The 25325-nt window shown below is 36.6% G+C and overlaps 1 protein-coding gene across 2 annotated transcripts in view; it reads left to right on the top strand.

The window, feature by feature from the left end:
- The window catches only part of EFR3A (EFR3 homolog A), a 109024-nt gene extending 83989 nt beyond the window's left edge, over positions 1-25035 (top strand). For both annotated transcript variants that reach the window (XM_047725117.1, XM_047725118.1), the window contains 7 exons: positions 260-327; positions 1285-1412; positions 8677-8768; positions 13143-13191; positions 18016-18119; positions 18631-18680; positions 22607-25035. In XM_047725117.1, the coding sequence (XP_047581073.1) occupies positions 260-327; positions 1285-1412; positions 8677-8768; positions 13143-13191; positions 18016-18119; positions 18631-18680; positions 22607-22712 (597 nt within the window). In that variant the 3' untranslated portion in view covers positions 22713-25035. The remainder of the gene's footprint in view (positions 1-259; positions 328-1284; positions 1413-8676; positions 8769-13142; positions 13192-18015; positions 18120-18630; positions 18681-22606) is intronic.
- The last annotated feature ends 290 nt before the right edge of the window (positions 25036-25325 follow it).

The following is a 25325-nucleotide window of genomic DNA, read 5'->3' as shown; positions in this document are numbered from 1 at the left end:
AATTAAATATAATACATTTTTTTTACTGCATGTTTTATTTTATTGTCGGAGTTTTGTTACCTTCTGAATTTTTAAAATAATAAGTGTGAAAATAAAATGAACTCGCATGTGGGCTCTAAACATAGCTTAAATTCCAAAATAAAGTGCTGGTATTTTTATAAATGTTTAATTTCTGTGTTTTTAGTTTTCCAAATTTTCAGAGCCAAATCCTGAGGAGTGAGGGTTTTGATTTTTTGTTTTGTTTTTGGATATCTTTCAGGTTATTGAAATCCGAACTATGGAAGCCCCTTATTTTCTACCAGAGCATATTTTCAGAGATAAGTGCATGTATGTTAATTCTTTACATTTTAAGGAAGGGACACTGGCTTGAGAAACCAATCAGTGATGATTATAATGGAGTAAACTGTTGTTAGCATATTTTCATATATTTTGTATTTCTGTCAAATGCATCTGACTTCTTTCCCTTCCTATAAAAGTTCTTATACAATATAAGTGTAGACTCATGTACACACATAGTCAATCTTTGGTGAAAAAAAATTATCTTAACCTTTTTTTAATATGGAGATATATCTCTTAAATATAGCGTGTTCTCATATATAAATAAGTATTTCTTAAGAGAATACAATATCCTGGTCAAGACTTTCAGTAATAGGTAACAGCATTCACAAAATTGTGGGACAGAGACTGTATTAAGGAAAATCGGTATTATACCTGCACTCTCCGTTGCTCTTCAAACAAGAATATATATGTGAACAATACTTTATTCAGACTTTGGGGCTATAAAAGCAGTGTAATAGTGAAAGCATCAGTATAAGATAATATCAGAGTTTGAGTAGAAAGTAGACCTTCACGTGAGGGTCTAGGATAGGAAGCAGGTGCTTCCTATCACTTCACTGGCTGATATATGTTTCATTAGCAGTCACTGAGCTGCAGTTTGATTTTCTTCTCTTAGAGTTTTAATTAGCATGAAGGTTAAAGCTGAATTTAGTCCTCTTCATCATTTAATGTGTGAATACCCACGGAATAATTAAAGGCTGACTTCCCCATTGGAACGTTATTGGAGAAAGAATCACAGCAGAATGCCTAACATATGGGACTATATACCATGTGTTTTTATAGTCAGATCGGTCACCAAAAATATACTGATTTTTCTATCACTAATTACAGTTTAAATTGTATATATATTTATATTTAGGCTTCGATCTAGCATGCCTGCATGTTAACTTATTTTTGCTCAGTAATTTAAATAATGCTGAATGACTTTTGTTTTGATCAACCCGACAGGCTTCCAAAATCTTTAGAGAAGCATGACAAAAATTTATACTTTTTGACCAACAAGATTGCAGAGTCACTAGGCGGAAGCGGCTATAGTGTTGAGAGATTGTCAGTACCATATGTACCGCAAGTAACAGGTAAGAGGAGGGTAACTGGAACTCTAACTCTGGTGATTACATTTCGGTAATTTTTCCATTAACCCAGTTAGCATTGAAAATTCATTGTTTGTACACTTTACCACAGTTTTTCAAATGCTTAGGAGGTTTTAGTTTCACTTTAAAATTTTGCTCTTGAAAAACTTTAGTAAATCTCATGGATTTTATCATCAGCAAATGGAGTCCTTAAGTGATTGTTAGTATTATACTTAATATATTAGTGTAGTTCAGAGAAGCCCATAGAAATCTTTCCTCATTAACCCACATTGTGTTTGACTTATGGAAATACATATAAATTGTTTAATGAGTGATTTGTGACTACCAAGCTGAATGTCAGGTAACTGCTGTCACTGGAAAGAGCCCTGACTGTTCTGTTAAAAGCCTGCAGACCTTTCAAGAATGTGTTTTCCTCTGTGCACCATGTATTTCCTTCTGTTCTTTTCATTGCCTCAAATAATTGCATTGTTTTTAAAGGCAAAACTGCATGGTGTTTTGCATTCAGTGTTTACTTTAACAACCAAAATCAGAGTTTCTCTGTCCTATGTCTTTATTGTCATTTCATGGTCATATAAGTATTAAATTTGGTAGAAGAACTAGTTCTTGCTTTGGGGATACTATATGAGAACTGTTTGAGTTAGGTAGTTTTCTGGATTAAACACTAAAAATAGCACAGTCTTTGTAAATAGCTATCTTTTTTATAACATGGATCTAAAACATACATGTTTATTACAATGATAGTTCATAATGCTAATGCTCTGAGATGTTAATAAATGCTTTTACATTTTCTTTTACATTCTAGAATATGAAAGGTTCTATACCTCATGAATTTGTTGGGGATATAAAAGAGCTAAAAACAAAACAGTAGCACAGTTTTGTAATTTAAAACAGTTTTTTTAAAAGACCTTAAAAATATTTTATTCTTATAATTTGGATTTAGCTCTCTTTCCTTCAGGCAGAAAACCTCATAAACCCAGGCACAAGCACAAAGGTAAATCCAAGTATCAGTTTGGCCTGCCCTTCCCTCACCTTCCTCTAGAAAAATAGCTTAATAAAATGTGCCTTTTAGAAATGGAGCCAGTGGCCCGTATATTTTATGTAGTTATAAGTTCATTGGTTATTTCCCTTTACCTTCCCAGTAGCCGTAGTGTATTTCCACCCTTCTTGTTTCCTTTTACCCTGTTCCTTTAACTCTTTAACAGATGGGACTCTTAACAAGTAACAATTTTTAATGAAAATTATGGTACTTTTTGTTTTTTTAACAGATGGCTTGCTCTACGCCCTCCCCCCCCCGCCCACATAGATGTATACTCATTCTTAGTGCCTTTCTCTATCATTGACTGGAGGAATTCTGAATATATCAGTATATATTTAATTATGTAACTGCATAGAAATTCCTCTTTTTTGATTTCTAAAAACTTCAGTAGTTTAGAATTACTCTGTGGCACATACGTCCTGCCTTAATGCAGAAAGATTCTGAAGACATAGTGATACTTTATGGTATAATCGATTGGTTATTAAATTTTTGTTGTTGTATAACCATCGGATACTCATTTTTAAACATAAGAGATTTAAGAAGACTATATCAAAAGAAAAAGCAAAACATAGTTTCTCGTGTATCATGCATATACCTGTCATCATGAAAATATTAGCAGTCAGTTAGTATGCATTAGCTCTGTGCCAGTCACTGAGACAAGCACTTGTATTCATTTTCTCATTTAACCCTTGAAGGTTAATAGGTAGTAGTAGTATCTTTGTTTAAAAATGAGAGTAATGAAGTGGAAATTAAATAATTTGATTAGGTAACACTGCTATTTTCCATGTACATAAAGATTGTTCAGTCATCCATACAGATCCAGATTGTTTTTTTCATGTATTCCATAAACCTTCACTGAGTGCCTATTATATACCAGGCATTGTTGTGGACTTTGAGGGTAAAAAGATGTTAAGGATTAAAATCTGGTGAAGAAGGTGGACAAATGATTGAAATATAATGGTAGTGGTTCTAGGGAAAGAAGAGTGGTCTGCCTAAAGTTTATTGAACTGTTGGTGACCAACATATAGTAAGTGGCCCATAAATGTAAGATGGTGTAGCATTTTTCGTTTATCCCAAATCCACCTAGAACTTGAATGAATAGTGTAGGTCTAGGCATGTGGTAAGTATTCCTCCATGAAGGGGTACAGTAATACTGAGTAATATCTCAGCTAGACCAATCAAGGTGTCAGTGACTGCAGTGAACTTGTATAATTAAATGTTTATGAGTATTTACAGTTCCAGCTTCTGTGCAAATAGAAACAAGAATGGACAAAATAGGTAGAAGTCTCTACTTTCACAGAACTGATAGTCTTTCTCAACTGGGTTTCTCATGTGGACCACAAAGCACAGATGATCTGAGTGACTGTTTTCTCAGTTCCCCCCTGGTGGCGTTTTATTAGTTTTATTCCAGATGCATAGCAAAGAAGCTAATTCATAACACAGTTTGTCTCAGATAGGACAAATAACTGGACGGTTAAAGCAGACCTTCAGGGCTATGATCAGAGAAGTTTGGGGATCCCAAGCAGCAGGTAGGAGAGCATGTGGTCCAGGTTTGGTGGGCACGGGATGTCTTCCAAAGGAAACGATTCCTAGGAGGAGCCTGAAGCAGGTGTTTGGTGTTTCTTTCAGAAGTGTGATGACATGTGTGAAAGAATGAATATAGTTAAGAACATGATTCTTCAGGGAATTAGTATGAAAAATTAGTGTACTTGGACTGAATCAGAGGAGTAGGGTTGGGAATTGTAAATGAAGTTGCATAGTTTGTAGTGTTCTGCAATGCTGGGGAGTCAAGGAATGATTTTAAGTCAGGTTAAGCATTGTTCAAGTATTGCTTTGGTGGTGCTTTAGCAGAGTGGAGACGGAGCAACCATTTAGAATGCTCTTCAGTAATCTCCAGGAGAGAGGACCGGGGCCTGCACTGAGTGAGAATGCAGAGAATTGGAGAGATTCTAGGAAAACCTACAAGAAAGAATTTATAAGCAGTTGATTGGTATGAGGGAGCAGGAGAAAACCAAAGATTTGTCTTGGTTTCTGCCTTGGATGCTTAGGTGGAAGGCACACCAGTGAGGGTAAGAGCTGAGTATATTTTCTGCTTCAGTTGCCTTTTTTCTTTTTTTTTTGGTAGAGTTGGGTGGTATGACAGGGTTTAAGTGAAGAAAGAAAAATGTATTTCAAACAGATGTAATTGTCTCTATGTTGTTTTGGATCTTCGATGATAGAAGGATGGAGTTTTTATTAACGGAGATGAATAGGAAAAAGTGGCTGGTTTAGGGGATCAGCCTCTTGCTGAGTATCTTTGACAGTGAGCAGCCAAGTAGGGTGCCTCATAGGCAGTTAAGAGTCAGAGATGGGTTTTGTGTGGGAGTTCAGAGGGAGTTCAGAGCATAGCTCTAAGAATTGCTTCTAAACTCCAGGTTCTAGTTAGAAACAATAAGAAGAGATGATGGTCACCATTGTGAATAGCAGACACAGGACGCAGAGCAGGAGGAGGGATGGGAAAGTGGTGAGGGCACGCAAGCAGTGTCTGGGACTACCCTGGCCCATTTTAAGGGTGGGAAACAACAGTCTCCCCAGAGGTTGTATAAATCAGACACTGAGATGGTGACAAGGCAGTTCTCTAGACAGCAGAATGGTATAGTCCACGGAGGCTGCATTCAGTAGGCTTGGAAAAGCTGGTCAGGAACAGACACAGGTGGCCCATGGGAACCAAGGGCATTAAGTGCATAAGCTCTATTTTAGAAACCTTACGTTCGAGTAGATGTCCATGATATCTGATTATAGATGTACCTGGGCTTTTCTGCTTGACTGCTGTAAGCAGGTGATTGTATAGGTCAAAAGAATAAAGTTCTGAGAATATAACTTAGAGTTTCCCATTAGGCTTTATTTTCTTCCTTTTAAAAATTTTTAATCTTCTTAAATCTACTTCCTCTGGAATATGTTCTCATTGATTTTTGCCACCCAGTGATTCCTTTCCTGCCCTCATGTCTCTCTTCCCCTTTTATTTTTATCTTTGACTTAAAGCTGACTCTTCTTTGCTACCCATCAGCCTTTGTATGTTACCCTAGAAATCCTTTTATGCTGTTTTTTTTTGTGTGTGAGAAACAGGCTATTATTCCTCATTTTGAGTTCTGATGAGGCCTCGACAGTTGACCAGCTTAGAAGATAAAAGCAAGTTGGCATTGATGAGCACATACTACTTTGTAGCAGCTCCATTGATGTCATTATGTTTGGTAATTTATATCAAAGCATATCACGAGGAAGCAAAGGACACAGTGTCTAGGTTGTAGTCATAGACACAAGCAGGAGATTATTTTCAATCTGAAATCCATAGCTGAGCAATCTATATTGATGTGTCACAGTTGAATAGGTATTCATCCATACCTCCAGCCTTCTTACAGCAGAATCCAAGTGAATCCTATGTGGTAGGTGCAAAGCAGAGAGTTTATCACTGAATTCCTGCTGTGATTGCCAAGATAAGGCATTAATTTACATGTCTTAGTACAAGGCCCAGGAAATGTTTGAAGGGTGGTATTAATGGAAGGGTGATAGGGGAAGATCAGTCATAACTGATAGTAAGTTTTTGTGTCTGGAAGAAAGAGGGATAAGTGGAAATAATTACAGTAATATTTAAAATTTTAAGGAACTATTATATATTATAATATTTAAGCCTTAAAAGATGTGAGAATTTATATAGTGGGAGGATGTAAAGAAGGGCAAGTAATAAACTGTTCCCAATAGGGGTTTTATGTTTCTAGAAAAGCATGGAAGGCAGGAGGCCAAAAGCGTGCTCAGAGATGGGAGAATAGCACATTTTACTTAAACATTAGATAAATTAGGGAGTGGTTGAAATTGCTGTTGGTAAGGTCTGACCAGAGACCCCAGAATGGCTTTTTAATTCATCAAGAAGTAGGTAGGTTGGTGGAGTGACGTGGTTAGTGTTTTAAGAAACTTAAGATATGATGGTGGCGTGCTCGCTTCGGCAGCACATATACTAAGATATGATGGTGGCAAAAAAAAAAAAAAAAAAAATGATGGTGGCATATAGGTAGTATTGTAGTATTATAGTATTGCTGTTGTCGGGATGGATTGGGTCAGTGATTCTCATCTGAGGGTGATTTTGCCCATGCCTAAGTTAAGTTGTGATAACAAACAATCATAGTTGCTTAGTGGTTTAAAGCAGTAAGTTGTTACTCAAATTAACTGTGCATAGCTTCATAGCATCCATATCTGGAATGATGGAGATTCCAGATATGATATTCCAGATACTCCATCGTCCAGGCTAACGGGAGCAGCTGCTGTCTGAATACTGCTTGTACTTTATTGGCCAGAACTAGTTACGTAGTCCTTCTAAACCACAGAGAAGCTGCAACTGCAGGCCTCTCTGCCTTGAAAGAGGGTGAACAACCATATTTGATCACCAGCATTAATAACCACCATGGACAGCTATGGTGAGTAGAAGAGTGGTCAGTAAGAAACCAGTTTCTCCATTTGTGCTGGCCTTCTTGTAGTTCTTCATTCTTGACTCCTGCCGTAGAAGACGATCACAGTTTGTATAAAATAGGATTAGAAAGATGGGGTGTTGCCAGATTGTGAAGTGACTGTGCTATCAGTCATAGATTCTAGAGCTGAGCTTCCCAGCTGCTGTAGGGAACATTCCACATGTATCCGCATATTGATCTCCTTAGCCCTTCTAGTAGCTCTTTGGGGGCTGGGCAGTCAGAGCCCACAGTGTGAGCAGCCTCTTCCAATTTTCTCTGGCGTGTTCTAAACCCAATTGTAAAAGCTTGGGAGGCTCTCTGTATCAGTATGTGGGCCGTATTTGTTTAGAATTATAATTAAGACTAAAAATGATTTACTTCTGAGATAACATTATTAGCAAAATATAAAGGAGAGAGCAAATAAATTGGGTAGGAAGCTATCTTAAGAATTCAGGCAAAAAAGATGCAGAATTTTAATGATGGCCCTCTTGAAAGTAGGGCAGTGTGACATAAAGATGGTTTATTAGAGATGTTAAAGTTGGGTTTAGAACATGTTGAGTAGAATTGACTAATAAGAAATTGGAAATACTGGACTGGAGCTCAGAAGAGAAAGTATACTTGTCAAGTTCAACTGTGGTTGAATAAATCTCTGACTCTCTGTATTGGAATACATAAAGTATTGCTTCCTTTTTTTTAGATGAAATCATAGCTATTGAGGTGTTTTTTTAGCACTCTGTGTTTCTCCAAGACCTTCATTACTTGTGTAACTATTTGTTTATTTTGGGTCTTATCTCTTATACTGTAAGCTGGTATGGACTACATTCAGCAGTTTGTCCCTAACACCTAACATGGTGTCTAATGACTTAATAGATTTGTTGAATGTGGAAGGAGAAAATCAAAATAAAAAAAAAGAAAATGTGTGGGAGGAGATTATAATAAAAAAAAATTCAAATTTCCACAAAATGGTTAAGCATAAAGTGGGCCTAGGAATAGCTGTTGAACTTTACTGGGTGGGAAGACACACACTCTTTTGGGAAGAGTGGTTAAGTGCAGGATTGTAACTGCAGGGATTAAGAAGAGTAGGTAGAGACATATATAGAGCATTTGGTTTAGACCAAGCACGTTTGCAAAAGTGGGAAGAAAGTAGATTAGCTGGAGCATTTAAGTGAAGAGCAAGGTTTTCCGGACTGGTGGTTGACTTAAGCAAAAGCTGAGCCAGTGGAGTTGAATGGCTGGAAAGGGTAGAGAAGGAGCTATTGACTGAAGCAACAGATCCTTTCAGTCCGCAAATGTGGTGCGTGGTACACTCTAGCAGACATAGGTTCCTGTGCTGGATCCACAGTTAGTGCACAGCTTTCACTGTTCAGGGGAGAAATGAGAGATATAACGGCAATATAGTGAGTGTTAGTAAAAATGGATATATTCATTTTAGATTATGTAATTCCTCCTTTTGCTGTTGACTTTTGTTTTATTTTTTCTTAAACTGTTAGGGAAGTGGTAATATTTCCCTTTTTGGAAAATAAAACTGTTAACCTTAGTTCACCCCATCAGTTCTATTTTTTTAATCTGCTTGATGAAATTTAAAAGCCTGAGAACACAATGCTTTTTATATTTAAAAAGAACAAAAAGAAAACTTTATTTTTTAAGATCTTTTGAAATCTGAAATAAGTAGAGGTTTTAAATGACATACCATTTCTAACTAGCAAGTAACGGGGAAAATCCATTTTGATTTTAGATGAAGATCGACTTTCTAGAAGAAAAAGTATTGTGGACACCGTATCCATTCAGGTGGATATTTTACCCAACAGCATTCCTTCTGATGACGTGGTAAGTTGCTGGAAGTGTATGGCGGGGTACTTTCGTGAAATAGACATAAATTTAAAGGAACTTTTTACCCCTCCATACTTTCAAACCAGAAACAAATGTAACTGTAAATCATCCCTCAGATGAACAGTCCTGTTAGTAGCCATTAATCTGATTTAGCCTTGAGCTTATTTTTTATTTATTTTACTAAACTCATGTCAGCTCTCAGTAAAGATACATAAACTTAACATTATGTATTGAGGTCATTAGGTTTTATATTGTAATTTAGTGTAATAAAAGGAACCGAAACAGACTTTTTTTAAAAATAGTAAGAAATGTTATGTAAGGCCTATTATTAAACTGGGTGGCTCTCCAAATCCTATTTATTTTTGAAGATTTATGAAACAGATTATGAGAATAAAGGGAACTTTACAAACTCCATGGAAGTTTTCAGAGCTTGATCTGGGAGGGTGTATTTTTTATTATTAATAGTAGCTATAATGGATTTAATATAGGCTGCAGTGTATCGGTGCCCTACTAATATTTAAGGACTGTGATTTATCTGAAATGTCAGAGGTTTGGTGCTCTCCTCCTGTTTAATAGAGCACAAAAGTGTACCTGAGTTTTAGGAAGAGGAAAACAGCCAGTATTGTCTAGGAGTTACTCTGCACAAATCACCAGAGAATTTTTTGATAGGCTAGTAAAAATGCAGAAGTACCCGGATGTCACGTCAGCCTCCTCCTTGAAGTTTATCTTTTGTTTGCCTTCCTAGGTTTTTCATTCTTTCTCATGGTATAGTATAAATAATTTAAGAGATTATCCATCTAAGAAAAGGGGAAGGAATTTGTCTTAATTCATGGTGTCACAGCCCCCCCCCCCCCCCCGCCTCCCCAATCCCTGTCAGTCTTCAGGAATTACAGCTTTTTGGTGGCAAGGTTCAAGCGGACTAGCTTACATCCTTTAGGCTGTTCCACTCCCAGTAAGTAGAACCTGTCAGTTTTATTAAGAAATTATCAGCGTAGTGTCAAGAGCAGTTAAGAGGCAGTTAGTGTTCATTTTGAAATATGGTGGGTGTAGTTTCTTGCCAGTTTAAAGCTCAAGAAAAATCATCTTCCTTAAATTCACCTCTTGAAAGCCATTTTAATTTATATACATTTCACTCTTCAGGAGAATATTGTACTAGCTCTCTATTTTAATGATTATGAATTTGCTGCTGTTACTTTTAGGAGGTTAATCTAAAGCTTTAGTTTTTACAGTTTATCAAGAGTGCAATGAATTTTATTGAGTGGTATTCCATTCTCCTTTTGTTTACTATTTTTATTTAAAATATATATGTATATATATAGCACTTCAAGCTATTGCAAACAAATCAGTCTATTTTGGTAAAATGAACTGAAGAAAACATTTGTATGTAGACTTAATACAGGAAGAAGATTCTTAAACGTACATTTTGCAATTAAAAGTCCATTAATATTGCATGGAGTACTGGGTGTGGTGCATAAGCAATGAATCTTGAAACACTGAAAAAATAAAATTAAATTTTAAAAAAGTACATTAATATTTAACTTATTAAAGACCCTGTTTTCTCTTTGCTGTAAGCCCTAAGTCAAATATGCTGCACATATTTGAGCATTTGAGAAGTTGAGTATAGTTTATTATAAGATTTACTTGAGCATATTGGAGTTTCAAACTCATTTACCATTATGTAATCTGATTTTGCATACAGAAGACAAAACAACATTACCTTCAGAACTAATTAATTTCATAGCATGGAGAGGAGAAATTCACATCAGTTAAACCGGTTAATGGTTTAACAAAATATCAAACTATGAATAAGTGTATTTGCTAACAATAAATCATATAAGAGAATTGCTCATTTAAAAAACACAGTACTCTTGCATTTGATCAAAATTATGTGGAATTTTAAATGCATAATGCTGATTAGTCCTCAGATATATCCAATATCTGCTTTTAGTCCTTATAAAATTCTTTTTTAGAAGTCAGAATGTTTAGATAAGATCATAGCAAACTTCTGTTTTCCCTAATTATGACTCGGATTGTTACTATAGTCTATTGAAATCACCACGCATTTCTTCTTTCTAAAAGGTAATAGTGCTTGATTATTTTGGGGAATGGATGGGAGGCTATACATACTAGACATAAAATATTTTGAGTGCATATTGAATTTTTCTTTGTACAAAATTAAGTTACCGGTTGGCTAAAAAGAATTGTCATTATTCTAGGACAATAAATTGTCATTTATTATAAATAAATTGTCATTTATTTATACACTCCTGCCTTTTCCCAAATATGAGTAAAGAAGCTTGCATTTGTGCTAACAAAACAAGTCTAGTGTAGTATTAGTTAGAAGCTGCTCTCCTAGGTGCTATAAAATTAGTAAGATATCAGTGGGAGCAACATAACAACTAGCCTGATGGGAAAAGGACAAACAGATCTTATGTAGGCTCAATGGTGTTGTACAGTCTAAGTTAGAGTTGTAGATCATGAATAAGGGCAAAAGTCATCAAGAGTAAAAGGATTGTTGAAATTCCTCGAGGCTGGCGCCTTTGCATCATTTCTCCAGAACACACAAGTGGTGTTCTAGAGAGGCAACCAGACTGTAGTTTGGTTGGGCACCAAATAAAGTAGATGTCTTATATTTAACAGCTACACTCTGAAAAATATGAATCATTGAACACTAATATAAAGCAGTTGGTCTTTTTTCCTTTTTAAATAGGATTGACAAAAGGAAAGAGCGGGAAACAAGATTGAAGTCAAATTATAGAAGGTTTTATCACCTGCCTGAGGGCTTTGTGTGTAATTTGGCAGGAAGTAAGGAAACACTGAAATTTGGGCAGTGTCATTACTGGGACAATGCTTTCGTGAAAGGAATCTTGGAAGTGTGGCCAGGCTAAACTGGAAAAAAAGAGGCCAGAGGTAGAGAGGCCAGCTAATAGCTCCTTTTAATAGCATACAGTTTGCATAAGGAGGATATGCAGTAGCCAGGCTGGAGATAAGGAAAGGGGCCAGAGAGCAGTAGCCTGTTCCAGAGCAGGATGGGCAGGACCAAGAAGTGACTGAAAGGGAGTCTGAGAAAGAAGGTTAAAAGCAAGACAGGAGAGGGACAGAGTGACTGCATCGTGGTCCTCCAATTTAGGGAAAACACAAACCAATAGAGAAGACTTCTTGGAATAAAGAACTTTAAATTTTCACTTACCTGGAATTGAATAGGTATTAATTAACAGTTATGTGTAACAAGAAGGCTGGCCTCATAGTTCTTCTGTGTTCTTTACGCTGTACTGTAGTTGTTTCTCAAAAGTCTAAAACCCCTAACCAGTGGGTTTTTTTCATTGAGGTATTAGACTACTGCTAGGTACAAATAATTAATGAGCCAGAGCCTAATCCTGTATGTCTGCTCCAAATATCTAGAACAAAGCAACTGAAGATTCCCAAGTTTAATCTGACTTCAACTAGAAATATGAACCCTCAGTAGAGAAACTGAGGTAGTGGAACTCTTGCTGCTTCATTTCCAGCTAAAGCCTTTGTATTACAGAGAAGCTAAGGTGCAAAGCACGAAGTCTTGCTTTCATTAGTCTTGCTGCCTTAGACTTAGCAAAAGAAGCTCATGAGCTAAAATTAGGGATGACCAGAGGCCCAGGCAAGTACTCAGGTATCATTTCTTAACTTCTATTCAGAGATACTTTGGTAACTATGTAAATTATTCCCCCTGAAAATGTGCTGGTGCCATAAAAACTATTACTGATTTTTTATCATAAAGCTGTTGATTTCATACCTTTTTTATATATCAAAGCAAGAAAGGAGGGAAGCTTTTTATTAAAGGGTGTTTCTGGAAAATAAGTGTAGGTAGTTTACCTTAGAAGACCCAGAATATGATTAAGATGTTAACTGTACTCACTGGACACTTCCCAAAGAAGTGGTGATTCTTGCTTTTAAACCATTAAAGTTTTCGGTTTATTTTTTATTTGTAAACTGTATACGGCACCAAAATTACAGAGGGTATAGAGTACTTAGTTTTCATGTATTACATAGCTGAACTATATTTACATATTTTCTCTGCCTTGAATATCTCAAAGCACTCTTCACTTGGGAAGCCTAGATCAGCCAGTGGGACTCAGACCTTGTTGCATATCCCATGAGAGGAGATCGAGTTCTGTAATTCAGTGGTGGTTGATTCTGCCAGGCCCACATTAATCCCTGCAGTAGGCCACTGGTTCAGCCAAGGAGGAAGTGGAGATTATTTGATACTATGGAGGATAGTCCCAGATCCAGCCAGCACAAAGAAGAAAAACAATTGTAGGCATTCTTAGATGACTTGTAACTAGTTGAAGGTATTATTTATATCGACTTTTCTTAACTCTTAAAATCACCTTTCTCCAGGTTAATAACACTGAGGAAATCACCTTTGAAGCGTTGAAGAAAGCAATTGGTGAGATTTTTGTTAACTCTCCTAATGATTTGCCAGCTTATCTCTTGTCTTAGTACTTGGTGAGGTACCAGAATAAACAAGCAGCATGGCATTTCTGCATAGATCTGTAATTGATTTATTCCGCTACGTTTTTTAGACTTTTATACTTGTCCTTTCTTTTCATAGGCCATTCTTCTCTGAACAGTGACTTTCCTGGAATTATGAAAGGCGCCAGTGTATTTTAGTGCCACACTTACTTAAGATGGCCAACATGCAGAGTGCTCGAACCTAGGAGAAATAGCATATTTCCTTCTGTAGGAGATGGGGGGTGAAAATTCTGAATAATTCTGAGTGAATTAAATAGAGTAGCTCTTTTTTTTTTTTTTAAGATTTTATTTATTTATTTATTTGTCAGAGATCACAAGTAGGCAGAGAGGCAGGCAGAGAGAGAGGAGGAAACAGGCTCCCTGCTGAGCAGAGAGCCTGATGCGGGGCTCGATCCCAGGACCCTGGGATCATGACCTGAGCCGAAGGCAGAGGCCCCAACCCACTGAGCCACCCAGGTGCCCCTAGTGTAGCTTTTAACACGCACACAGTAGTGTAATTAGAAGCATATTTCTAATGGGGTAGGAGAAGGGAGCTGGCTGAGATTGTTAGCAGGTAGACATGATAGAGGACCGTGTTAACTCCTGCAGGTTTATCAGTGAGAACATCAGAGCATAGAAATTAAACTCTCCTCAGGTCACGTAGCTAGTAAACGCTGATGCCAGATTTTATACCCACATTTGACTGACTAATCTGTTCACACTGCAAAAATACTACTCTGATTTTTTTCTCCTTTGGCCCTTATGGAAATAAGTTTTTTTTGTTTTGTTTTGTTTTGTTTTATTTGTCAGAGAGAGAGTGAGCACAGGCAGATAGAGTGGCAGGCAGAGGTAGAGGGAGAAGCAGGCTTCCTGTTGAGCAAGGAGCCCGATGTGGGACTCGATCCCAGGACTCTGGGATCATGACCTGAGCCGAAGGCAGCCGCTTAACCAACTGAGCCACCCAGGCGTCCCTGGAAATAAGTTTTATATGATTTGCCTCTTTTTAAAAATTTTTAAATGGTTCTTTCAATTAAGTATTGATATAAATTTACTGCCAGGCTAATGATACCTTGTTCTCAATTCATTTCTACCTGGTAAAGCAATATATGGTGGGAGATGACTCTCATTTTTTTCAGAGCTGTTAGAATAAGAAAATTAGTATCAAGAAAAGTGGAGTGCTAGCACCCATCATGCGTAAAATAAAATCTGACCTTTATCAGCTTAATCCATTAGAGAATTTTTAAATTATGTGATACAGTGTCAAATTTACCAAAATAAAATTAATTGAATTCAGTAAGCAATTTGAACACCCATTATATACAAGATATTTTGAGACATTTAAAGATTAATAGGGCTTGTCATGGGGTGTGTGGCTGGCTCAGTTGGTAAAGCATGTGACTTTTAATCTCAGGGTTGTGAGTTCAGGCCCCATGTTGGGCATGGAGCCTACTTAAAAATAGTAGTCACAACAAGAATAGGACATGTTGAGAAATTTACAGTCTAGGGCAGTGGTTCTCACAGTGTGCCTCTCTGGGCCCCAGTAGCCTGTGGTGGCTCTTTCAGGGGATCCTTCAAGCAAAAAATATTTTCATTATAACATTTTATAACAGTGTAAAGACACTATTAGCCTTTATACTGCATCGATTAGCACGAGTGAAGGAGGCAGCAGCATCACACTCCTTTAGCAGTGATCATAGTCGTTAGCACCACACACACAGCTTTTTGTAAATGAGATTTTATTTAGGAATACTCTTAATATAAATTATTAAATCTCAACCCATGAGTACATATCTTTGGGAAGTACACATTAAACACTTCTTTGATTGCCTTGATTTGCAAGCTGAACTACCCAATTTTTTTTTAAGATTTATCTATTTTAGAGAAAGAGTGTGCACAAGTCAAGGGGGCAAAGGGAGGGAGGGAGAGAGAGAGAATCTCAGACTCCTCGCTGAGTGCCAGGCCCCACACAGGGCTCAGTCCCATGACCCTGAGATCATGACCTGAGGCGAAATCAAGTCCGATGCTTACCCAGCTCAGCCACTCAGGTGCCCCAGAACTAGTCGATTTTTATGAGGAACACCGTTTTTACTTCAGAAAGAAAGAAAAAAAAAAAAAAAAGACTGACAGAAAACATATGGTATTTGGTAGGCATTTTCTGGAAAAATAAATGAAGCTGTGACTCCCAAGAGAAAAAACAAAACCGTCGGCACTGCATTTGCTTCTAATGATAAAATTTGCACTCTGAACAAAATTAAAATTTTGACTTTTGTCTGCCACTGTGAGTTTGGCAGCACCCAAATATTTAGATGCTTCTAACGATGGGGATGGGACCAGAGAGTCTTATGCTATGCTAAATAAGTCAGTCAGGAAAGACAGTTATCATATAATCTCACTGATACGAGGAATTTGAGAAACAAGACAGAGGATCACAGAGGAAGGGAGGGAAAAATGAAACAAGATGAAACCAGAGAGGGAGACAAACCATAAGAGACTCCTAATCTCCGGAAACAAACTGAGGGTTGCTGGAGGGGAGGGAGGTGGGAGGGTTGGGGTGGCTTCGTGAGAGACACTGGGGAGGGCATGTGCTATGGTGAGTGCTGTGAGCTGTGTAAGACTGATGAACTACAGACCCGTACCTCTGAAGCAAATAATACATTATATGTTAATTTAAAAAATATTTAGATACTTCTAATGAGATAAATGTTAGATTCTTCTAATGCAGTCAATGGTAGTACCTGCCAAATATGATTGAAGAAATACTGTATAATGAAACATGTCCACATTTAGATGTACATGTGTAAATCACTGGATCAGTATTCCACATGATCATTGCATGATGTTACAAAATCATGCCTAAATACAGATTATTCAAAGTGTAAAGTAGACCAATAGATTTTACCATAACCAGTTAGTTTAAAAAGTTTATTAGTAAGATTTCAAATTTTGTATTACAGCTAACTTTTAAGAAAACTACTACTTTTCATATTGTGTTGTAATGTCCAAGAAAAAATACCCACAGTTCTGTGAAAGGCTATTAAAATGCTCTTTCCCCCAGTACATCTCTCTCTAATGCTAGATTCTCTTTATATACTTCACCCAAAATAACACACTGCAGTGGGTTGGGTGCATTTGCAGATGGAATCCAGCTGTCTTCTATTAAGCCACGACATTGAAGAGATTTGTAGAAATATAAAACACTGCCATTCTCCTCACTGAGTTTTACTTCGGAAAGTATGATCATTTTTTCATTAAACAAATGTTATTTATGTTAACATATAATCCTTTCATAATTCAAAAATGAATGATTGTTAAAGGAATTAAATGTTTTTAAAGTTTCTCAGTTTTGTATTATAATATGGAAGATATCAGTGGATGTAACAGTTTGGTTTTCTCATAACTTTCAAGTATGTAAAGGACTCTTGAACCCAAAAAGCTTGAGAACATGGCAAACAGACTTGGCTGCCTGCAGGCCAGATTTAGTTGGAAGTATCATCAGAATGGACATAAGACCAGAATGTATCTGCCTCATCTTGTCCACATTCCCTTATTTCCTACTGCTTTTACCTGACCTAATGTAAACATTTATGTGTCCTGCCTGGCCTCTGGCCATTTCAGCTGCTTACCCTGGTCTAGTGAAGAACAGAGAGGTGATCATAATTCTCTATTAGTCATTCAGAAGTGGATAAATTCTTCAATTTTGTTAACCTGTCACAGTTTCAAAGGAAAAATATATAATAGTCTATTTGCTTTCTACCTGCTATTTCTATTTCACCTTTTTAAACTACTTACTTGTAACCTACAGTTTTGTACCTGAAAAGCAGCCTGGGTTAAAGAACGTTGAACACAGTGCATTTCATCCTGTGAAATTCTTGATCAGGAAACAAACAAACCTAAAAAGACAACCTGAAGATTTGCTGGGGGTTGTAGTAGACCATTAAAAAGTAAGCCATAAAGTAGGCCTATTTCCATATTCTTAAGCAGACGTTCATACTTAGATCTGTAGAATCAAGACAGGCATTTATTTTACTATCTCACAAACTTTGGTCAGGCCATACATCATTTTAAGATAAAACATGTCTTTTCAAACTGGAAATAAATGCAAAAGGCTAAAACAGGAGGTTCCAAATGGCTCTTTATTTCCGCTGTGCCATTCAGTATCAAGTTCAGCAGACTTTTAATTTAGTATCTGTGTACCAGGGCATGAATATTCATAGAAGAATCATCTTTCAGGTGAGGCCTTGAAGTTATTTGGCTTGTAGCAAATTGTCATGCTCTTGCTTTTTTTTTTTTTTTTTAAAGATTTTATTTATTTATTTGACAGAGAGAGATCACAAGTAGACAGAAAGGCAGGCAGAGAGAGAGAGAGAGAGGGAAGCAGGCTCCCTGCTGAGCAGAGAGCCCGATGCGGGACTCGATCCCAGGACCCTGAGATCATGACCTGAGCCGAAGGCAGCGGCTTAACCCACTGAGCCACCCAGGCGCCCCTTGCTTTTTTGAGAAGAGAGACAAAGGTAGTTTTTGAGAAAGGATCTTGTACTGTGTAGCTTTAACCCTTAGATTAAAAAAATGTTTTGTGTATCTACTCTCTAGCCTCTCTCAACATTTTGGGGATGTTTAGTCTTTTGCTTTTTTCCTTTTAAAACTAGTGCTATAAATTACCTTTATTTTTGATTTATAGACTGTTTGCTTTTAAGGTCACTGGCAGGGTTCTGTGAATATCTGTAATCCCTTTATTGGGTCTTTGTAAACATTTATATAGATACCAGTGGAATGGAAGAACAGGAAAAGGAAAAGAGGCGTCTTGTGATAGAGAAATTCCAGAAAGCACCTTTTGAAGAAATAGCAGCACAGTGTGAATCCAAAGTAAGTGAACAGATGGTAAAGGGGATGTGGGGAAAGTTTGATTCTGTGGACATTTTCTTGGTCATTAGTTGGTAGGTTCCACACTTTATGCAGATCCGCAGAACACGCGGGAATGTATCAGGTGGGGACTGAAAACCTTGGTGGCCTGGCTGGGAGTCCTCGGTGATCTGTGTGTGTAGTACGAGCCCATGGAGACAGCAGCTCCCAGACTGAATGTCGAGGATTGCAGTTGCTGTGGTACCTTTTGTGCAGTGGCTTTCAGGGACTTAGCTGTGGGTATTTTGTTTATGTGTCTCTTGGCTTGTTTCTCCCAGTGAGACGAGGAAGTGGATGAAAGAGAAACTTGACATTAAGTTCCAGTGGCTGGTACAGAGGAAGCCAAAACATGAAAGCACTCGTACCTTCTTCATAGTTGCACTCATGCTTTGTCCTTTAAATTAAGTTTGTATTAGTAGTAGATGGCTATTTGGGAAATAAATCCATTCTTAAACATTTTTCTTCTCCTTTGTAGGCAAATCTGCTTCATGATCGACTTGCTCAAATACTGGAACTCACCATACGGTAAGGATTTTATTACGACAACAGCAATAAAATAAAAAATAGAAGTTGTTAAACCCCTATGTAGATTTGTGGCTGGTTGTGTTTAAGTAATAGTGCTTTTTAGTCAGGGCAAACCCAAGATCACAGAGGTGCCTCTGTCATGGACATCCTGTTTGGACAGACCTTGATAGTATCGCTTCTAGCGTCTTCTAGCTGTCCTAGCTTGCCTTTTTAGATCATTCCTTCCTTCCATGTGCTCCCATAAGGAAATCTGGGTAATTTGGAAGACTCACATTTTAATAATATGTTCAACCAGGTATCCTACTTCACCATTTTGACCTGCAAAAAACTACAGTTTTATATGGTTCAACCGCACTTTTCTTTCCAGGACAAGCCGGATTCTCCCTTTGAGACCGCTCACTTCAGTCATTAGACTTTCCTCAGTCATACCCATTTCAGTCCTGTTGTAACTTCATGTCCCAGACACATGGTATCTAGTGGACTTTGTCACGCAGTTACATAGTTGTGTCTGTTGGTGCTGAAGCAGGGAAGCACAGGACCGAGGGAGAGACAAGGGCAGGTTTCCTTTAGGGAAAGTCCTTATGCACTTCCTTCTGTGACCGCGGTGTGGATGCTAGTCTCTGTCTGAGGTGGCACGGTGGAGGAGCCATAGTTCTAAGCTGTGCTTTTGGATTTTTTTTTTATGCATCAGCTGTATCTTTTATATTTTTAACTCGATGAGGTAAGTCTGTTTTGCTTCAAGTGCAGGACTCTATAAATGGGAGAGTCAGGTACACACTGTCGCCCACTCTTTTTTAGTTCAACCTTTTTCAACCTTAGTTCAACCTTTTATGCAAGGCATGTTTTCATCAGTACATTTCTTATTCTAGGCATTTCCCCACCATGCCTGCCACCCCAGTTAAGCTAAGAATTACTCATTTAAAAAATTTCTGAACAGAGAATCAGACTTTAATATCCAATGTATCATATACCTTAGATTGAGGGAAAATTGATGGCTGTGGGCATTTACTTATTTGGTGTCTGTTAATTATAATAGGAATGGTCTACTTTGTAATGGATCTTATGGTATATATTTTCTATCTGATATTTTTGCTAATTCACATCAGTCCTGAAAAAGTAGGTAGATGCTTTTTTTTTCCCCTTCGGTTTCTAGGTAAAAACAATGAGGCTTTAGAGAATTAACTTGTTGAAGGTCATTCAGCTACTGAATGGGAAAAATCAAAATTCAAATTCATAACTCTGTCCTTAAAAGGAATGTTGCTAGGACCCACCATATTACATTTAATCACTCCATCATAGCTATGTGGATTGAATATTTTAGAATAAGGATTATGACTAATTCTTTTTTATGGGTACTGCGGATCCTACTAATAGCATTTATTGAGCACTTACTACCAATAATTATTATTTATTGAACACTTACGCTCTTCTGGGCACTATATATAAGTACATTATTTCATTTAATATTTATAACAGACCTTTAACAAGGGTAGTGATTAATTTTACTTAGCAAGAATAGAAACAGAGTCACATAGAAGTTAGGTAACTTATCCAAGGTCACCTAGTTAGGAAAGAGTAGTTCCGGATAGCCTACATGATACGGAGTTTTTTGTTCTTGTTTGCTATATCTCCTCTTGTTCACTTGCCTACATTCTAACCACCAGACAGAGGAAAGGTCTTGTTTTCTCAAGAAAAGAAACAGAACAAAGTCTTATACTTCAGTCTCCACTGTCCTTTCATTCCCTCGACCTTTGTGCAATAAAGAAAATGATAAACGTAAAGAAGCAGGAAAATACAGTAAGAAGCAGCAGCCCCACAGGTGATCAGTTATTGGAATTAGTAGACAGGGACCCAAAAATACACACATATACACTGAAGAGTTTAAAGGGAAATATGTAGGAGAGAAGAGGAAACTAAGAAATAACCAGATCATAATGCAAAAACAGAGTGACACAGTGTGTGAAAGAATTTCACAGGATGAGCTTAACAGTATTTTGGACATTATAGAAGAACACTCTGCAGTGCTCACGGGAGTATAAATTGTACAAACACTTTGTAAAACTTTAGCAGTTTCTTACAAAGTTAGACATACACCTGCTGTTGATCCTGTAATCCCATTTCTCAGTATTTACCAAAGAAATGAAAACTTCCATTCAAAGAAAGATACGTTCATGAATGTCATAGCAGCTTTTTTGGTAATTACCAAATGTCCATCAACAGGAGAGTGGATAAACAATAGACAAATAGTGATATTCTTAATAGAGTGAAATACTGTTCAATAAAAAGGAACACAGTATTTTTGGTTTAAAAAAAAGAAAAAAGACATCTTGAGCAAAAGAAACCAGACATAAGAGAGTGTAGCTTATATGGACCGTTCTTTTAGGCTGTATGAATAGAATGTGTGAAATTCAGGAACAGTCAACAGTAATCATTAGCAATAGAGATCAGAACACAGTTGTTGAATGTGGGTTTGTGCGAGTAGGGAGGAATTGACTAGGGACACAAAGGAACTTCTTTCGAATGACAGACATGTTCATTATCTTTATTGAGGTGTGAGCACATAAGTGTATATGTTTTTTGTTTCTTGTCATACAGTATACTTAAAATCTGTGCATTTCACTCTGAAAATTATCCCTCAGTAAAAAAAAGGGGGGGGGGGTATTACAAATATTGGAATGGAGATTGCAAATAATTAATTAGTTGCCAGCAGAAAAACAGAAACAACTGAATAGGTTAAGTTTACTGTTAGACAATTATATGAAGTTAATATTTGTGCATACATCAATTAAATTCATTACTGTATGAATGGTAATGAAAATGTATTCCCATATATTCATAACTATAAGACACTAACAAACTTAAAGAACTATATAGGACATATAAAATAACTATAAATCTCTGAGATATGTATAGGAATACTTCACAAATGAAAACTCATGCCTTGCTTTGAATAGAAAGTTATTATCTTAAAGATACCAGTTTTTGCAGATAAATTTGTAGTTTTAGTCATAAGAAATCATAAGTGATTTTTTTTTTTGTAAGTTTTTAAGCATTTGGCAAAACAAAACCCAAAGCACAGGATTGAGACTCTAAAAGTACAATTGTGGAAAAGCATTAGTATCATACAAAACAAAACAAAACAAAAGTTGGTTTCCCATATTGATAAGAGAAGAACACCTGAGTACAAATACAGGTAGTGGACTCAAATAGACAATTTGTTTTAAAAGAAACAAAAAGGATACTGAGTCTTTTGTGGATGTCTTTGTGATATGTAGCTCTACTAATAACCCAAAAATTAAAAATACAAATAGGAATGAAACCCCTTTTGCCACCAGATTGGCAGAGATTTAAAAAAAAAAAAAAGAAGAAGAAGAAAAAAAGAGAACAAGTATATTCCAGTGTTGAAAGTATAAATTACTAGAATTCTGGCAATATGTATCAAAGTCAAAATTATGAGTATGCTTTAAGAAATTGTGTTTGTAATACAATTAGGATAAACAGGATGTATATATAAGAGAAGACCTCTGAACATTATAATACTGGAAAGTGGAAATGAACCTGCATTTATCCCCTGGATTAGATCAGTCGGTGTATCCACATGATGAAATACCATGCTGTCAGTAAAAAGGACAATATGCAGACATACAAAAGATTTTTCTGCTCGTGAAGCAGAACAAACTTACCAGAATGGGTATGGTGTAATCCTGTTAGAAAAAATTATACACACACATACCCAAAAGAAAATGTCTGGTTCAAACTTAAGAACAGCTTGATAGCACTGTGGTCTTTTCCCGCATATAGCCTTGTAGCTAGCCCACAACGAAGCTGGGTGTCCACTTTGCTGTTTGCAGGTAGTTAGGAGAGTGCTCTGAGAAATGAACAGCTTTCCAGTGTACCTGTTGACTGTGGCTTGTTCTCTCTTACAGCCCTCCTCCCAGTCCATCAGGAACACTGACCATTACTTCTGGGCATGCCCAGTACCAGTCCGTCCCAGTCTATGAGATGAAGTTTCCAGATCTGTGTGTGTACTGAGTGGCTCACGAAGATCTCAGTATAGGATCTAAAGCCGAAAAATTAAGGCCATGCTGAGTTTTCAGAGTTTACTTAATGCGTATTAACATAATTCTTGAGAATAACAGTGAGACTTCTCTTCAACCAAATGCTTGGCACATACCACATTAGAAATGGTGGAGCTGTCTATGATTTAGAATACTTTTAAAGATGGATTTCTGCCATGATCATTTCTTTTGCAGTTCCTGTTGGCTTTCAAAGTTGGACATATATTGATGTCCCATTATTCCATAGTTAAACCGTATATTTTAAACTTTTCACAAACAGGTAATTTTTTTTAAATATTATGCCTCCAGAGGGTTGAAGATGTGTCAGGTATCTACTGTATTTCTTAAACATCTACACAACTGCTTAGAAATAGAATTGCTTTTGTGTTTGGTTATCTGCAAAAGCAAATACATACAAATATATTGCTAATCTTGGGGCTGCAAAACTGTTCTGTGGCTTGTTGTCCCCATGTTTTAGATGTTGTGATCTATAACAACATGTAATAGGCATTCCTCAACTTGTTTATGGTAATGAGACATCTGTTGAGTAATATTCCTAGAATATGACCAACCCTAAAATTGCCATACTTAAAAGTGTCTAGTTCTTGTAATACTGTGTTTTCTGCCAAGAGTTTGACCATTCTACTTGAGAGAAGCTTGGAGCTTACTCTTGGTGTTCCAAACTGTGCAATATTTTTTTACATCATAAGATGTATTCGTTTACAGACTATACTTTGAAATTATAGTAATATTTTGCTGTGGTTCCATTAATTAAATCAGATCTATATTTAGTGTAGGAAAAAAAAGACCTTTAAAACAGCTACTAGTTCACCTGTGAAGACTGTGTACATTTTGAGTTCTATCAAAAGCACATTATTTGCATTTTTATATTGTGCATTGTTTAAAATCTTCATAGAGAATTCTCCAGATGGACTTCTGATTTGTAAGATTTGAACTGTTAAGTTGTATGCATCTGTTTAGGATTTATTCTATTACATTTGAAAAGAATGCCTGTGGCTTTAGCAATCAAGTGTGCTGAGGATTGTCAGTTGTGAGCTCTGTTGATTTAAGCTACCAAGGTCATGTATGTACCCTACACAAGTAGGGTACATACCTGTAGTGTTTTCTTAAAATTATGTGCATTTTAGTGAATTCCATCAAACAGCAAAAATGAACAACTTTCTTTGCAAGTCTTATAAAATTCTCATAGGACATTTTTATAGAATAACCTCTTTATAATTGTATTGCCTCTTCAGATTCAGTTTCTTTTTACAAAGAGCAAAATACATATCAAAAACTAATTCAGTTTTTCGCTTTTGTTTTTGTTTGAAAACTTACAGTGAGATTGGCAGGTTGTAAGTTCGTGTTTATGATTATTAAGCACCTGTACAATAAACAGAAAGAAGTCAGGAAGTGACAAAAGAAAAAGCATACCCCAGATTTTTTAAAGAACTGAACTACTACATTATCTTGAAACATCTTGCAAAAGATCCTAGTCATTAAAACCCATAAAATGATACACAGCCCTCCTGGGCAGTGTGTTAAATGTAGGTAAATGAGACTTTGTTTTCAGAATAATACTGCAGGTATTAATGGCCTTCATGCAGCTGTCACTGTAACTTTGCCTCTTGATTGGGTAAAATGTGTCATCATATGACAGGTCAAGTTTTCTGTTTTTTTATTTCTCTTTTTTTCTTCTGTATTTTTAAAGAAGTATATTATTTTTTGTGCATTTAAAAAAAAATCTAAGCAGGGGGACATTAAAAAACAATCATCATCCACTTGGATGTCATTTTTTAGATTAACACTGTGTGCTTTTGTATGAAAAAATATATAATTTAATAGTATAAGTAAAGGAGATCTATATTCACTTGCACTCATACAAACAAACTTTCAAAATTTCATGTTTTTCTGTAGTTTAAAAAATGCATGTATTGCATGTAAAGGAAAACCATTTGAATTAATGTTTATCACATCTTTCTCTTGGTCAGTTTGTAAACTGTTGTGTGGGGTTTGCAGGTTTTTTTCTTGTTGTTGTTGTTGTTGTTTTTAAATCACAGTAGACATCTGTATATCCTGGATGACTGAACTGGTCTTGTTAGTAATGATTCCCAAGAAGTGGGTCTTTTCTTTGGTTTGTCCTTTTCAGGAGATTGCAGGACTCCTGCTGGGTAATGGCTATGTTCCGTTTATAGCCAGTTTGGAGACTGAAAGTTTAGGATTTGCTGAAGTTCACCGTATGGCTATATTTTTGTAGATATTTAAAACTCTTAATAAACTGTTACTCATTCTCTTTATGCTGCATACACTTGCTTCATTTTTTTCCTTGACATATGAATAGCTAACATATGAACATTCCTTATATTTGTATTGACTTCGACTGTTTATACAGAATTTGATTGTCATTGGTGTTTACCTGCATGTGCACAGAACACAGACACCCCCTAATGCTTCTGAACTCATTATCTTATAGAGTAATGCCACACTGTACCAGCAATTAACATTTCTCTTCCTCCTATCTGAAAATGGAACTCATTTGTGTTAGTCATGCCAATATATGCAATAAATCTAACAAGGTGAGTTTTTG

Source organism: Lutra lutra, chromosome 4 (assembly GCF_902655055.1).
Source record: "Lutra lutra chromosome 4, mLutLut1.2, whole genome shotgun sequence".
In the NCBI taxonomy this organism is placed as follows: Eukaryota; Metazoa; Chordata; class Mammalia; order Carnivora; family Mustelidae; genus Lutra; species Lutra lutra.
Note: the sequence above shows the minus strand (reverse complement) of the source record. Positions and strands in the feature narration are given on the sequence as shown.